General features: G+C 47.5%; 1 protein-coding gene across 1 annotated transcript in view; it reads left to right on the top strand.

Moving 5' to 3' along the window:
- The first annotated feature begins 11,883 nt into the window (after window positions 1-11,883).
- VSTM4 (V-set and transmembrane domain containing 4) overlaps window positions 11,884-15,526 on the top strand; it is an 85,297-nt gene continuing 81,654 nt past the window's right edge. Inside the window, exon 1 of the mRNA XM_055425260.2 lies at window positions 11,884-11,995. Within this exon, the coding sequence (XP_055281235.1) occupies window positions 11,941-11,995 (55 nt within the window). The 5' untranslated portion in view covers window positions 11,884-11,940. The remainder of the gene's footprint in view (window positions 11,996-15,526) is intronic.

Raw genomic sequence — 15,526 nt, 5'->3', positions numbered from 1 at the left:
GTGGATTTGGGGTTTCTTCTTGGGGTGATGAAAGCATTCTTGGACTAGATAGCAGTGGTGATTACACAACTTTGTGAATATCCTATAAACCACTGAATTTTATGCTTTAAAAACCTGAATTTTATAGTATGTGAATTATATAGCAATTAAAAATAACAAATACAACAATAATTCCTTTATTAATTTTTGAATAGAGGATAGAAAATTTCTTCAGATGATTGCTGTGGTTTTTTAGTTGCTAAGTATACCCATTTGAACGTAGCGTTCCAAAGAATAGCAAGAAGAGATAGGAAAGCCTTCCTCAGTGATCAATGCAAAGAAATAGAGGAAAATAATGGAATGAGAAAGACTAGAGATCTCTTCAAGAAAATTAGAAATACCAAGGGAACATTTCATGCAAAGATGGGCTCAATAAAGGACAGAAATGGTATGGACCTAACAGAAGCAGAAGATAATACAAAGAGGTGGCAAGAATACAAAGAAGAACTATACAAAAAAGATCTTCATGACCCAGATAATCACAATGGTGTGTTCACTCACCGAGAGCCAGATATCCTGGAATGTGAAGTTAAGAGGGCCTTAGGAAGCATTACTATGAACAAAACTAGCGAAAGTGATGGAATTTCAGTTGAGCTATTTCAAATCCTAAAAGATGATGCTGTGCAAGTGCTGCACTCAATATGCCAACAAATTTGGAAAATTCAGCAGTGTCCAGAGGACTGGAAAAGGTCAGTTATCATTCCAATCCCAAAGAAAGGCAATGCCAAAGAAAGATCACACTACTGCACAATTGCATTCATCTCACACACTAGTAAAGTAACGCTCAAAATTCTCCAAGCCAGGCTTCAACAGTACATGAACCGTGAACTTCCAAATGTTCAAACTGGATTTAGAAAAGGCAGAGGAACCAGAGATCAAATTGCCAACATCCACTGGATCATGAAATCAGTTAGAATATGTAATTTATCACAATTTTTATTTAACATTGTACTGAAAGTTACAACCAATTCAATAAAACATGAAACAGAAATGTTATATATAACCGACAGAAAATTCTGTTCTTTTTTTTAGAAAAAGGATATATTTACCTTGGAAGCTCAAATAAATTAAAAAAAGAGGTAACTGAAAGATTGAGACAAAATGGACATCAAAAATTTCATGTGTATTAAATGTAACTAATTAGGAAATAACATGGAAAATTGTACATTTACTAGATAAATAGAAATTCATGGAAATACTGCAGGTGCAATGAAATATCAGTGATTATTTCCAGTTGATAATTGTCAATAAATTTTAGTTTTCCTGTCACATGCATTATTTCTTTGTTTTCTATTTGAGGAAGTATTGATTTTATAATAAGAAGGCAATAAAACATTTAATCAAACATTACCTGAGGTTAGAAGTGACACAAGGGACCTTCAGCCTCGACATTTGTGGTCTACAGACCACACTTTGAAAAGCCCAGCTCTTGACATCTTAAACTTTGGCTCTTCTGAATTAAATTAGCTTTGATTTTAAGAGTACGTTATAATGAATGAGAATGAAGCCAACTCAAAAGAGTTAAATTGCAAAGTTCTTTTTGTGGTGGGTCCTCATTTCTGATAAAGGTTGAGAGCTGTGAGTGAGAGGGAGATCTTTCGAGAAAACTGGTGGGAGGTCAACTGAGAGAAAGGGTGAAAGATAGTGAAACTGGGAAGAGAACAAGATCATGAAAGTGGGGCTCTGCAGGAAAAGAAGGGGAAGGCATTGCAGCAGGGTGAAGGAAAAATGAGGAAGCTGGAGAAGGGAGAGAGAAGGGGGAAGAGAGAAATGGCAGATGCTAAGGAGGATGCATTGACAGGGGAATGTGACATCACCAAGGTGGTCCAGGTATGAGGCTGGTGGGAGAGGATGAGGGTCCATCACTGATGGTGGAATCCTGACTGACCTTTCCATGGGAGTCTGAGGTGTTCAGTTATGGATGCTGTCATGGGTTGAATTGTGTCCTTCATTCCCAAATTTCAAGGTCAAAGTCCTAACCTCTAGAACCTCAGAATGTGATCTTATTTGGAGATAAGATCTTTAAAGAAGTAAGTAAAATGAGGTCATTATTAGAACTGGACCTAATCCATTGTGATCGATGTCTTTATAAAAGGAGGAGATTAGGACACAGATATACACAGAAGAAAGACCACGTGAAGACACAAGGAGAAGACAGCCATCTGCAAGCCAAGGAGGCAGGCTTCAGAAGACATAACCCTGCAGATGCCTTGATCTTGGGCTTGTCCTCCAAAACTGGGAGACGATACGTGTCTGCTGTCCAAGACCCCAGTCTGAGTGTCTTGTCAAGGCAGCCCTGACAAATGACTACAGATGCTGAAGAACAAGGGCCAGAGCCAAGCATGTAGGTCCGTGTTTCTCGTGGAGAGCCTTCTGGGTCCCAGGTCCTCAGGAGAGTGAGCACACAGTGAGCGCTCAAGCAGTGCTTGTTGATTTATATACCCAGAATGGCATGACGGCATTTGAAATCAAGAGGTTGACTTTTGGCAAATACAGAGTGGCTTACTGTCCCTGAGCATGCAGAGTGCTTTGGGCTGGGATTGGAGGGATTCTGGCATGTGAGTATGTGGTGGCCTGGAGGTTGGTTAAGAGAATATAGTATGTTCCCTGCCTTTCTAATCGAAGCCTCTACTGCTCCCCTTTTCAGGAAGACAGACTGGAAGGCCCCACCTAGAAATGAGCTGGGTCAGGGCTGATGAGGACCAGGACATGCTGAGCTGTAGGGAAGATGGAACAAGCAGTTCATGAAAATGCCATGGTGACAAGAGCATGTGTGTGTGTATATGTGTGTGTGTGTGTGTGGGTATGGATGAGTGTGACTGGGTGTGTATGTATATGTGCACATGATATGTGCCTCTCTGCCCTGGGCTGTTCTGTGCCTGACTGGGGTGAAGCACACCTAGAAAGAAAGTCCATGAATGATGCTCTAATGGGCTTGTTGGGGCTTATTGATGCTTTGTCACTGGACTTCCTGCAGCCGCTCCCAGAGCGCACCCAGGAACTGCAGTGCTAGTTACCATCATCTTAGGAGGAGAGAGAATTACTGACAGCACTATTTTGACAGCACTACCCTCTTTCAAAGGCCAAGAACATTCTGACCGGGCCCACATTGACTTATTTTTTGCTGCTTACACAATGACTTAAATAACAAATATTCTAGTTTGTAGCTCCTTGTAACTCTAAAATAAAAACAAATTTATACATTAAATACAAAGCAATTATATCAGCAATAAAACTCAAATTGACAACATTAGTTTTATGTCACTGTTGAGCTTGGTGCTTGCAAAACCAAGTTGCCTCCTAAGTGAGTATGGGATTGAATGCGAGGCAGATTCTTCTGGGGCTGATGGGTCCTAACTGCAGCACAGTAAGATGACACAGTCTCCCAGTGTGGACAGTATGTAAAGCTGTATCATCAAGGTCATCCCAGTTGCCAACCTGCATGCAAACAAGGGCACAGAAATCATGTGCCACAAAATGTTTATAAAGTGTGTAAGCAGAAAATCCATCTGCTTTAAATTCTTGCCCTAAAGTTTTAAGAATTCCATTAGGGAGCATGAGGAGCCCTGGAACCCTGATTGAGAAATGAAACCAAGGAGCACTCATGTGGAACACCTCTCATTTATTCCGCAGACACTCACCCACTGCTTCCTCCACAGCCAGGGCCTGGGCTCAAGCAGGAAGGACACAGAGATGATCGATGGCCAGTGTCTGGTCTTGGGGATCAGAGAGTCCAGCAGGTACAATTACGATGCTGTGTGTAGAGGTTTGTATAGGAAAGTGTGGGAGCTCTGAAGAGGGAACTAACTCAGTCTTCGGGGCTTGGAAGGCTTCCTGCAGGAGGCAGTACCTCCTCAAGCAGAGTCTTAAGAGGATAGAAACCCAGCACCTCCCTGAAAAGGCAATTAGTCCAGATATTCCAAACTGAGGTAAGACTGGGACTTATCTAGAACAAAGGCTATCTTTATAAAGAGGGGAAAAGTTTGTTTTGTCCTCTAGAGAGCTCGCTCCTTTGTCCCCACAATCTTCTCTTCAGGCAATTAATGGTTCAGCAATTTCATCATTGGAAAGCCATTCACTGACTTAAGACTTGTCCTTCTCTATTTTAATAATAATATCCTTGGAAAGCTCACATACTAATTTAAGCCTTTTACATGAATTAATTCATTAGCTATAGAGGAAGTACCTGAGGGAATGGACATGGAGTTAGGGTGTGATCACGGAGAAGTTAGGACCAGATCTCATAACTCACCTGTGGAGGAGTGGGTGGGTACTAGGGAGAGGGAAACATACCCTGAAGATGTCTCATCTCTCATCCATCTGTGTGTGGAGTCGGGTACATGTATATGTGCCCTTAGGGGAGTGAGCGGGATGTTTTCTCAAAAAGAGGTTACTCTGGATACTGCACAAAGCACTAGCTTCCTGCATCTTGTCCTCATCTAGCCAGGAAGGCTGGGAGGAGCAACCTGGCCTGGCTGTGATGGAGGCTGAGCGATCAGCCAGGCTTCCCTTTCTACCAGCCCTGGCTCTGTTTAGGCCAGTGTTTGGGAGGCATCTGAGCAGTCCTGTCTCTGATTTTTCTGGCCCAGGGGAGCTGAGAGCTGGACTCAGCACTCCTCCGCAGAAGCAGAGAGAAAAGCCAGACTGGCGGTGAGAGACTCGGCTTGCAGATGCCTAGTCCGAGAGCAGCATACTGACCTGTAGCTGATGGAAGACAATCAACAGCAAGTTTGTACTTGGACATGACTCTGAATCTTGTGCACACCCTTCCTACAAACTCCAGAAGCCTTCGCTTGCCTGGGTCAGTGACCTCCCATCATTCTCTCTCGTTTCTAACGTGGGCATGATTAGCATTTTGTGTGCGCTGTCATTTCCCTTGCAGGACTGCCCACTGCAATCTAGGGCATTCACATCATCGTCTCTGAATGTTAGTTGTGCATCCACCCCTCAAATCATTGTAACAATCAAAGCTGTTCCACACATTTCCAAAAACCCCTAGGTGGTCCATGCTGCCCATTGAAGGCTGTTTCCCCAAGGACCGGTTCTGCCAGCCTTGAGCACTGATCCTTCCTCGTTTGATTAAACACAAAGTAATAAGTACCCACAGCACACAGTGAAGGTGGAGCAAGGAGACCAGGATGGGTTCATCAAAGGGGGGCTGATGGAGCACTGAAGCGGGTGGGTGCCGGTATGAAAGCTGCTCCTAGCTCTGGATTGCTGTGGTCCAAGAAAGGCTGCTATTTAGAACACATGTATGGATACCAAGTGGGGAAAAGTGAAGTGAGGTGAACTGGCAAATTAGGAATGACATATATACAGCATTTCCTCCTCCAGGGGATCTTCCCAAACCAAGGATTGAACCCAGGCCTCCTGCATTGGCAGGCAGATTCTTTTATCATCTGAGCCACCAGGGAAGCCCATATATATAGGTTTCCCTCGTGGCTCAGATGGTAAAGGGTTTGCCTACAATGCAGGAGACCAGGGTTCGACGCCTGGGTCAGGAAGATTCCCTGGAGAAGGAGATGGCACTCCACTCCAGTACTCTTGCCTGGAAAATCCCATGGACAGAGGACCCTGGTAGGCTCCAGTCCATGGGGTTGCAAAGAGTTGGATACGACTGAGCGACTTCAAACACACACACACACACACACACACACACGTATAAACTAAAAAATTAATAAAAGCCTACTCTTTAGCACGGGGAATTCCACTCAATGCTCTGTGGTGACAGAGGGGATATATGTATACATATTGCTGATTCACTTTGCTGGACAGTAGAAACTAACACAACATTGTAAAGCAATTGAACACCAATAAAAAAAGGCTGCTATTCAGGGACATCTGAATGTGTGAGAGGAAAGAAGTATCTTCTGCTAGACTCTTCCTTTTTCAATCCCAGGTTAGGGTGAGGGATTTTCTTGGTTCTTTTGTTACTTTTGTTTTGGGATTAGCCAAAGCCTCTTGATGAAAGTGAAAGAGGAGAGTGAAAAGGTTGGCTTGAAGCTCAACATTCAGAAAACAAAGATCATGGCATCTAGTCCCATCACTTCATGGGAAATGGAAAAACAGTGGAAACAGTGTCAGACTTTATGTTTTTGGGCTCCAAAATCACTGCAGATGCTAATTGCAGCCATGAAATCAAAAGACGCTTACTCCTTGGAAAGAAAGTTATGACCAACCTTGATAATATATTAAAAAGCAGAGACATTAGTTTGCCAACAAAGGCCCGTCTAGTCAAGGCTATGGTTTTTCCAGGGGTCATGTATGGATGTGAGAGTTGGACTGTGAAGAAAGCTGATCGCCGAAGAATTGATGCTTTTGAACTGTGGTGTTGGAGAATACTCTTCAGAGTCCCTTGTACCGCAAGGAGATCCAACCAGTCCATTCTAAGGGAGATCGATCCTGGGTGTTCATTGGAAGGACTGATGCTAAAGCTGAAACTGCAATACTTTGGCCACCTCATGAGACGAGTTGACTCACTGGAAAAGACTCTGATGCTGGGAAAGGTTGGGGGCGGGAGGAGAAGGGGACGACCGAGAATGAGATGGCTGGATGGCATCACCGACTCTGTGGACATGAGTTTGAGTGAACTCCGGGAGTTGGTGATGGACAGGGAGGCCTGGCGTGCTGTGATTCGTGGGGTCGCGGAGAGTCGGACACGACTGAGTGACTGAACTGAACTGAACTGATCCCTCTCCTTGCTAGCTGACCTTGGTGGTTGAGTCTCCAGTCTCCTGGCTCCCTACCCCCATCTCTGTTTCTTAGCTCCCTTTATCTGCTCCCTCTTTGTCTGCCTTCTTCTCCCCTCCTCCTCCCTTCTTTCCCTATTATTATGGGTTGAATCTCTCCCAGAATTCACATGCTGAAGTCCTAAACTTTAGTATCACAGAAAGTGACTGTATTGGAAATGGGCCCTTTAAGGAAGTAGTTAAACTAAAATAAGGTCATTAGGCTGGGCCCTAGTCCCATATAACTGGTGCCCTTATAAGAAGAGAAGATTAGGACCCAGACACACAGAGAAGAAAAGAGCAGGTGAAGACACAGGGGGAAAATGCCCATATACAAGCCAAAGACAGAAGCTCCAGAGGAAACCAAATATGCTGAGACCTTGATCTCAGGCTTTTAGCTTCCAGAAAGGTTAGAACAATTTACTTCTGTGCTTTAGGTCTCTCATTTTGTGGCACTTTGTTATGGGAGCCTGAGAAACAGCTTCCTTTCGCCATTTACTAATGCACCCATGCACCCCCGAGATGTTTACTGATGGCCCAGCATGCTCTGGGCACCATGAAATAATGCGCTTTTTGGGCTCAGGACTCAGCGTTTCCCTTGTCTCATATCCTGGACAATGATACTGGTTTCCAAGGCATCTTGTATTGGCTTGAGGATGAGTCAATTGTCTTTCCTTTTTCTGTACCCTCACTGTGAGTCACAGACTAAAATTCAACATTTCTCTTGGATTACTGGCAGTAACATTGGAGATATTAGACTCAATGAAGTCCCTGCTTCCAAATCTAGTGGTGTCCTCTCTGTGATGCCTGGAGGACCCTTATGACACTTCCCCTCCTTCACTGACGTCACCCACCGTTGTTGGGATGAAGTACAAACTCCTGGATCTGGCATTCGGGGGCTGCTAGGGCTTTGTTCCTGCCTGTACCTCCGTCCACATCTCACTCCCAGATGCAACTGTTCTATTAAGCTCTCAGGAGCCACCTGCAAGACTTGAAATGTCTGTATCTTTGTTACTATTTTAATGTCTTTGGCCGGTAACGTGTGGGATCTTAGTTCCTGGAGCACAGACTGAACCCTTGTCCCTTGCAGCGCAAGTGCTGATGTCCATCCTGTGTCCTTCATTTACTGTGCTTTGGCGATCTGCTCCCTCCTCTGGAACAGTCCCTTACCCTCTGCTGGTGGAACTCTCCCAGGATACTAGAAGGTTCAGTTCAAGGGCTGCTTTCACTGTCGAGGTTTCCAGCAAGACGAGGAAGAGGAAGCAGGCATGGCCTCTGTTGTGATCAGTGATACAGATGACCTGTCCAGTTCCTAAACCTGCCCTCATTCCAATCTCTTCTATCTGGAGCCTTCTAGAATCTGCTGCTGCTGCTAAGTCGCTTCAGTCGTGTCTGACTCTGTGCGACCCCATAGATAGCCCACCAGGCTCCTCTGTCCCTGGGATTCTCCAGGCAAGAATACTCGAGTGGGTTGCCATTTTTTTTTTCTTCCTGCGTCCAACCAGCCTGCAGAGCCTGACAACCAAGCTACCAATCACTGCTAAGGTCAAGGAATGATCTGAATTTATATCTTACGGCTTGGTTTGGAGAAGCTCCCTCTATCTAGCTGTACTGTCAACCTTATAGCTTCACATCTCCTTACCTTTAGGGAAAAACCGGTGCATTCCCCACCCCTTCCCTATTTGTGCAGGGGAAAGATGCTGCAATTTCTGTCCAAATTCCACCATTGCTGGCTCATGACTTCTTCTGATTGGATAGATGCATCCTCTGTAACCACGATCTCTTCTTTCCTATCCTCTCTCTCATCAGTCACAGCTGAAACCTCTTTTGTCCAAAGTCTACTCTTTGTTCACTCCCTATTGGTGATAATTCAAGCATGCAACTAAGTGCTTTTGGCACCAAAATGCCTGTGAACAGCAAGAAGGAGGAGATCTCAAAAATTGCTTGTATAAATCCAGACTGAAAATGCAACACAGAAATCCGCTGAGCACCTTAGATGGGGGTGTTTACTTTTCCTTGGTGCTTTTAGTTTAAGAATATACTTGCTATACAAAAGTCAAGCTGATTATAAAGCCATGCCATCCTCTTTCATCTCAGACCAGGTTTTAGCAGACAACTGAATAATGGAAGAAGAAAAGGAGACCTCCACTTCGTAGCCTGCCACATAATTTATTTTAAGGACAGTTGGATTTCTAAGATTCTTTCAGTAGTGACTGGTACAGATTCAGGATTAGTTGAGTAGGGCCTCTGCATAGCTTAGTGTCCACAGGGACCTGGATCAACTTCAGAACAGTCTGAACACTCATCCAGAAACCCCAGACAGGAGGATTTTTAGAAGAGATAACTTTTAGAAATAATTGGATTGTACTATTCTAACTCAGAACATAGTCAGACCTGATGGAGCCAGGAGTTGGACAAATAAGTTAGTGGAGGATTTTCAAATTGTCTTAAGGTTGTCAGTGAGCTAGCAGGCAGCAAGGTGAAGGGGCTTCCCTGGTAGCTCAGCGGTTAAAGCATCTGCCTCCAATGCGGGAGACCCGGGTTCGATCCCTGGGTCGGGAAGATCCCCTGGAGAAGGAAACGGTAACCCACTCCGGTATTCTTGCCTGGAGAATCCCATGGACGGAGAAGCCTGGTAAGCTACAGTCCACGGGGTCGCATAGAGTCGGACACGACTGAGCTACGGAAGGTGAAGGGAAGTATCGGGAAGGCCTTTGCTTTTGTATCCAAAATAATTGAAATCCTGAATCTCATCTGGGTCATTGATGGTGTCTGCCCTGGAGACTGGGTGTGTTTCCCTGTTCCTCTGTCATGCAGCAAATGTCAAGATAGTCTGGTAGATTATTTCAGAGGCTGAAAAGGACTGAGAGAGATAGCTGAAAAGAGAATACTGCTAGGTGTTACAGAACTATAAGAAAAGCACTTTTCAGCCCCTAAATCTCCAGCACAACATCAATTTTGGCAAAGAGAAGGTGAGGCAAAGGGTGGGCCCGAAAGTCTGATTTTGGATTGAATATATGCTCACTTCTGCAGGGAAAGATATTTAGAAATGATACTAAAGTGATGATTGGCTCCCCTGAGTGTGCCTCACCTGTGTAAAGGGCTCTTTCTACTTTCCAACCATGATTTATTCCAGGGGGAGTAAATCGCAAGCACAAAGGTTGAGGTGGAGGGTCACAGAAGACACCACACAGTCCTGCCACGTCCTTAGCTTCCTGACCACGTGCAGTCATGCTGACATGCCATTTTACATATGTCACCACCATCTGGACAGTGAGGTTCAGAGAGGTTATGTTGCCCAAGGATCCACAAGTGGTACCCAGGGTGGGATGCTGGTCAGCTTTCAGAATCAGTTTTCCTCCTCTGGCATCCTTTCCCTTGTCTCACCAAGCACTGTCTTCCATAGTCAGAATCCAAGTTCTCCATCCAGACACTCTGTGGCCCAAGAGCCCTGGATAGGAGACCTCTTTGAGCCTAAGCTTACTAACCTGTAAAATGGACCCTGGGACCTCACAGGGGTGGGGTGTGAGGTCTAGTTATTCATACATGCAAAGTGGTTTCCCAGCTCTGGTCTGGAAGTCTCCCAGAAATGTCTGCATTCCTGGGTTGTAGGATCCCGTTTGACACTAGTTCTTGCCCTCACTTCTTGTTCTTGGCATCAGATCCAGCAACCTTGCAGCCAGTTCCCCATGGACTCCTCAGTTCTGTCACCACCTGGTAAGAGGTGGGGCTGCTCCCTCCAGTCAGGCTGCCTGGACGGTCAGCCCAGTCGCTGCAGAGCCCTGGTCCTTGTGAGAATCCTCAGCTAGAAGAGTCCTGTGAACTCTAGGCCCTAGGACCCCAGGGCCAAGGGAGACATTTGGCATCTGGAGACATCACAAGTGCTGTGCACCCACTGGCCTGGGCTGCAGGGTGGACTTGTCCTCTGGGACATGACCTGGGGCCAAAAGCAGCCAGTGGGCAGTACCAGCTCTGTCCCACGCCCTCCCCACTCTCATTCACTGCTCTTAGAGGGAAGGAGACAGGGGCCACGATCTCTTCTTCCTTCAGGGACCCCACTCCAAATTAGGGTCCACCTTTTCTGGAACCCCACAAAGCCCTCCTTTGACAGACACATGCAAAACATATCTAACACACATTTTCTTTGCTCCAGAGGTGGTGGTCTAACACATTAGTCAGGCTCTGGCCCCAAATTTAGAAGCATGGGGAAGAGATCAGGCACTGACTCAGGGTGAGATGGGCTGAATGGCCTTCTCACCACATCCTGGCGGTGTGACCAGGAACAGCCTTTTCATCTCCCTGCCTCTGCTTCCTTATCTGCAGCAATAGTAGTAAAGACAAGTGACATTCACAGGCCGGGGACCAGGTAAATGCCTTCACTGGAACTGTCTTACTTGATCTTCTTAAGCACCCAGTGAGGGACATGTCCATTTTCCCATTGTACAGATGGAGGAAACTGAGGCACATGGAGGTTGAGGCGCTGTCCCAGGGTCTCACAGTGGCAGGATTCAGTGACATGCTGAAGAGTATCTAGCCAATGTCTCTGGCTGGGAGCACCCTAAGCGGTCATCACAGTTTATAGTGTCCGCACACTCTGAACTTTTGTGTGTGAACCGTCTTAATTTTCCAAGCATCCCCATGCATGACATCCCCCACCCCCATTCGAATTCAGCTGCTCCTTGGCTCCCAAAGGCCTCTGTGTAGAGACTGCTGGAGGTTCGCTGAGCAACACGTTAGCCTTAGGTCCAGCAAATCCCCGCATTTGGTAGTTGTCACCCATCTTTCACCCAAGCTCCCAGACACCGTCCCCGTAGCAATAACTGGCCTGTGATGCAAACTGACCTCCAGTATCATTGCACCTACGTATGCCCTGTGTCCGACCCATTGCCTCCCAGAACCTCAGTGTTCACATCTGTGAAATGGGAGCGGTGAAATGAGCCGCCTGCAGGTTTTGGTAGAGGATCGCCGGCGGGGCCTCGCCCTCGCCCTCAGCCCAAAAGCCCTGGCCGGGCGTCGGGGCAGGCGGCCGGAGGGGCGGGCGCGGGGGCCGGAGCCGGGCGGGGGCGGGCGCGGGGCGGGCTGCGCGCCGGCGGGGTCGGGGGAGGAGTGGGGGCCGGGTGGCGGGCCGGCGGTGGCGCTGCTCCCGCGTCACAGCGCCGGGCGCGGCGGGGAGATGCGGCTCCTGGCGCTGGCGGTGGCCGTGCTGCTGGCGCGGGCTCCGGCCCCGGGTAAGCGCGGCGGGACCGGGTGGCTCGGGGACCCTGGGGTGGGTCCCGGGGAGGCCGGGGCTGGGGACTTGGGGCTCGGGCCTGGCCGGGAGGCCCTGACGCCTCCGGGCCGCCCCCTCCCGGTCCCCGTCGGCGCCCGCGAGCCGGGGTCTGTCGGTCCAGGCGGCGGAGCCCAGCGGAGCCTCTCGGGGGTCAGGGATGCCTCGTCCCTTCCGCCCTCCCCGCTCGGCTGGGACCCCAGCGCTCCGCCGGACCCTCCGCCGCCCAGTTCTCTTCCAGGGGCCAGGCCTCCAAGTGGAAGATGCGAGCGGGACTCTGCGAGTCCTAGTTTTGGTTTGTTTTCTGTTTTCTTCCCAACAGTCAGCGCCAACAGCTGTTGGCAGGTTAGTGTGGGCAGCAACTTCCCTTTAATTCTCTTCGGAGAGTTCTTTGGAGGACCGGTCCGAAGGGGCCGCATCTGCCGCCGGCGGAGGGGTCTGGGGACTTGATCGCGGGCATTCTGCGATGACCCGGCCTGGGGAGCTAGGGGATCCTCGGCTGGATGAAGCCGGGCCCTTTCCCCTTTCCCTGAGCACCCGACTTTCCGGGCAGCCTCTGCCCGCACTACTGGCTTTCATTTGGGGTTTCTGCTCCCACTTCTAAGGTGCTGAAGACTTTTCTTTATTTCCCAAGGCTGAAAGGGCAGTGTTGGCTAGAATAATAGTAGTAATAAATATACTGGGGCACTCACATTTCCTGGGTGCCCATTTGGGTGTTACAGTTAACTCCTTTAATCACACAGTGCTTCAAAGTAATAATGACAAGAGTAAATATATATCCAAGTGCTTTGCAAACATTAATTCAGTTAAACTTGTCTCTGAGGGAAATGCTATTATTATTATCCCTTATTTTATAGATGAGGAAACAGGTCAGGTCCATGAGTTGACTTGCTTTAAGTCACAAGGCTTATACCTGGTTTAGCTGGGATTGGAACACAAGAATCCTGGGTCTAGACTGCTTTTACTGGCTAGGCTGTGTTGCCAGTGTTTTTTAAGTAAGGGGGCTGATGAACAGAGTTAAGTAATTTTCCAGCATTTGGGTGGGTGGCCCAGCATTTGAACTAGCATAGATCAAGTCTGATGGGGGAGGGACTTGGTTCCCAGTGGGAAGAAATTTACCCCTGGTCCCCTGGCTACCAGTGCAGTGGGGTTTCCAGTGAACTTGAAATTGGCCCTGTGGGAAATGTTCTTCACAGTTGTTGCTGTCTTGGCTCACAGTTACTGGAGGTTCGACTGAGATAGTTGGGCCAGGGCAGCTCTAGTGGCCAGCAGCCAGCAAGATGCAAGAGTGGGGCACAAGGGTGTTTGTTCCCTGGGCCCCACGACCGATTTCCTGATCTCAGGTGCTGTCAGCAGTGGTGTCCCCAGAGAGGGGCTTTTCCCAGGAAACCTCAGGAGCTTTGAGAACTGGAATTAGGGAACCTTTATTTATTTGGCATGTGGGATTTTAGTTCCCCGACCAGGGATCAAACCCATGCCCTCTATGCTGGAAGTGCAGAATCTTAATTGCGGACTGCCAAGGAAGTCCCCTGGAATTCGAGAACCTTTCATCAGCCCTGGCTGTGCCCAAGTCTATGTGATGATGGCAGCTTCTGCTTGTGCTGCACTCATTATGCCAGTCATTCTTTTAAGCTTTTCATCCACAGCCCCTGGTTGCAACACCTCAAGAGAAGGCCTGGCAGATCCCCTTTATACCTAAGTCTGGGCTCTTTACTACTGCACTTTTCGACATCTCCCTTTTGGGGAAAAGTGGGGCCTTGGGGGTTACCTGGCCCCACCTGTCATTTTACAGCAGACTGAGGGGGCAGAATATTTACTCAAAGCCATGCTGTAGTCCAGATTGGTGGTTGAGAACTGTCTCTGATGCCAGATGGCCTCATTGCTAATTCCAGCTCTGTCATGTTCTGTGTGAGCTTGAACAAGTGGCTAAGCTTCTTTGGGCCTTAACCCTCTTGTCTGTAAAATGGGGATAAACATACTATGAGGATTAATTAAGAAAACACAACTAAAGAGCTTAGAACAGTACTTGATTTAGAGTTCACATCCAGTAAATGTTAGTGTTCATCATGGGTCAGGGCCTTGTGTTCATCCTGGATGAGAGCTATTTTAAGGTGACCACCTTAATATGAAGGCATTACCCTGTAGGCTGGATCTCTGCTTGGTGCTCAGTAAACACTGGCTTCTAGTGCCTTAGGTTTTAAAGTAATACAGTTATATTTCTTTCAGAGATTTATTTGTCACAAGTTCAGACAATCCTTTTAGTAAGAGTGAGATTACTGCTAACTGGTACAAACAATTTGCATTCCTTATCAATGCAGAGGCTCCTGGCTTCCTGAAAGGAGAGGGGAAGTTTCTTCTAGACAGAGAAGTGTAGGGCACAGAGCCATTAGCACTTAGCTAGCCTAGTTGTAACAGAGGGACCCTAGCCTTGCCACCTCTGTGTCCCAGGCGAGGCAGGTACCCTGTTTCTGTTAGAAGTTCTATACTTCCCTGTACTTGGAAGCTGCTACTTCTCACTTCATATTAAGTGTGGGGAGGGGGTAAGTGGGGTAAGGGAGAGAAGATGGTTGAGTACTAGATGAATAGGTTGTGTACTGTTTGGCTATACTGAAGTCCTTTTAGGCTGTTTTCTGAGCTTTAGTTCTTTTCATAACATTATCCAAATGGGAACAAGAGGATTAGACCCCATAAATCTTATCCACAGGAACTTAACATTTATTTACAGGGGGAACCAGCTATGTAATTTGTGGGATTCAGTGCAAAATGGAAATGCCCTTCATTTTAAACCTTTTAGGCTTTTAGAAGAGCAACAGCAGAGATTAAATCAAATGGACCCTCCAAGTTTAAGGCCTTGCATGACTGCTGATCATGCCCCGGAGAAGCCCAGCCTTCTTCTAGATCACTGTGTGTGTAACTCTCTGTTATTTCCACCTGCCCTGTTCTCAGAGCATGCAAACATTTATCAGTATTTTAAAGGTGCTTTTTTAAAGTAGCATTTTAATTTATTAAAAAAAATTGATTTGTGCTGGGTCTTCGCTGTGGCATGTGAACTCTTAGCTGCTGCATGTGGGATCTGGTTCCCTGACCAAGGATTGAACCCAGGCCCCCTGCATTGGGAGCACAGAGTCTTAGCCACTGGGCCACCAGGGAAGTCCCTAAAGGTGCTTTCTTGTTGGAGCCTTGTACTCACCATGCAAGGCATCATCTTCCTGCTTTTGAGATGAGGGAACTGAGGCCCTGAGGACCTCACTCCTAGTAGAACCAGGTTTCCAGCTGGCTTTGTTGGATTCCAACACCTGGCTCTCTGCCCAGTCCTGCCACACCACTGGCAAGGCCCTGGGCCTTGAGCATCCTGGCGCCCAGCCCATGAGCAGAGGGCATACCTGCCTACCAGGTCATGGCACATGTGCTTGTTGAAGAAATAAGGTTCTTTGCAACAGGAAGCCCGACCGTCTGTTTTGGGTCAGTCTCTTTCTTGCCCATATTGTCATAT

This window comes from Moschus berezovskii, chromosome 12, assembly GCF_049115385.1.
Source record: "Moschus berezovskii isolate FMDL1 chromosome 12, NW_MosBer_1.0, whole genome shotgun sequence".
NCBI classification, from domain to species: Eukaryota; Metazoa; Chordata; class Mammalia; order Artiodactyla; family Moschidae; genus Moschus; species Moschus berezovskii.
This window is presented reverse-complemented; position numbering and strand designations above follow the sequence as displayed.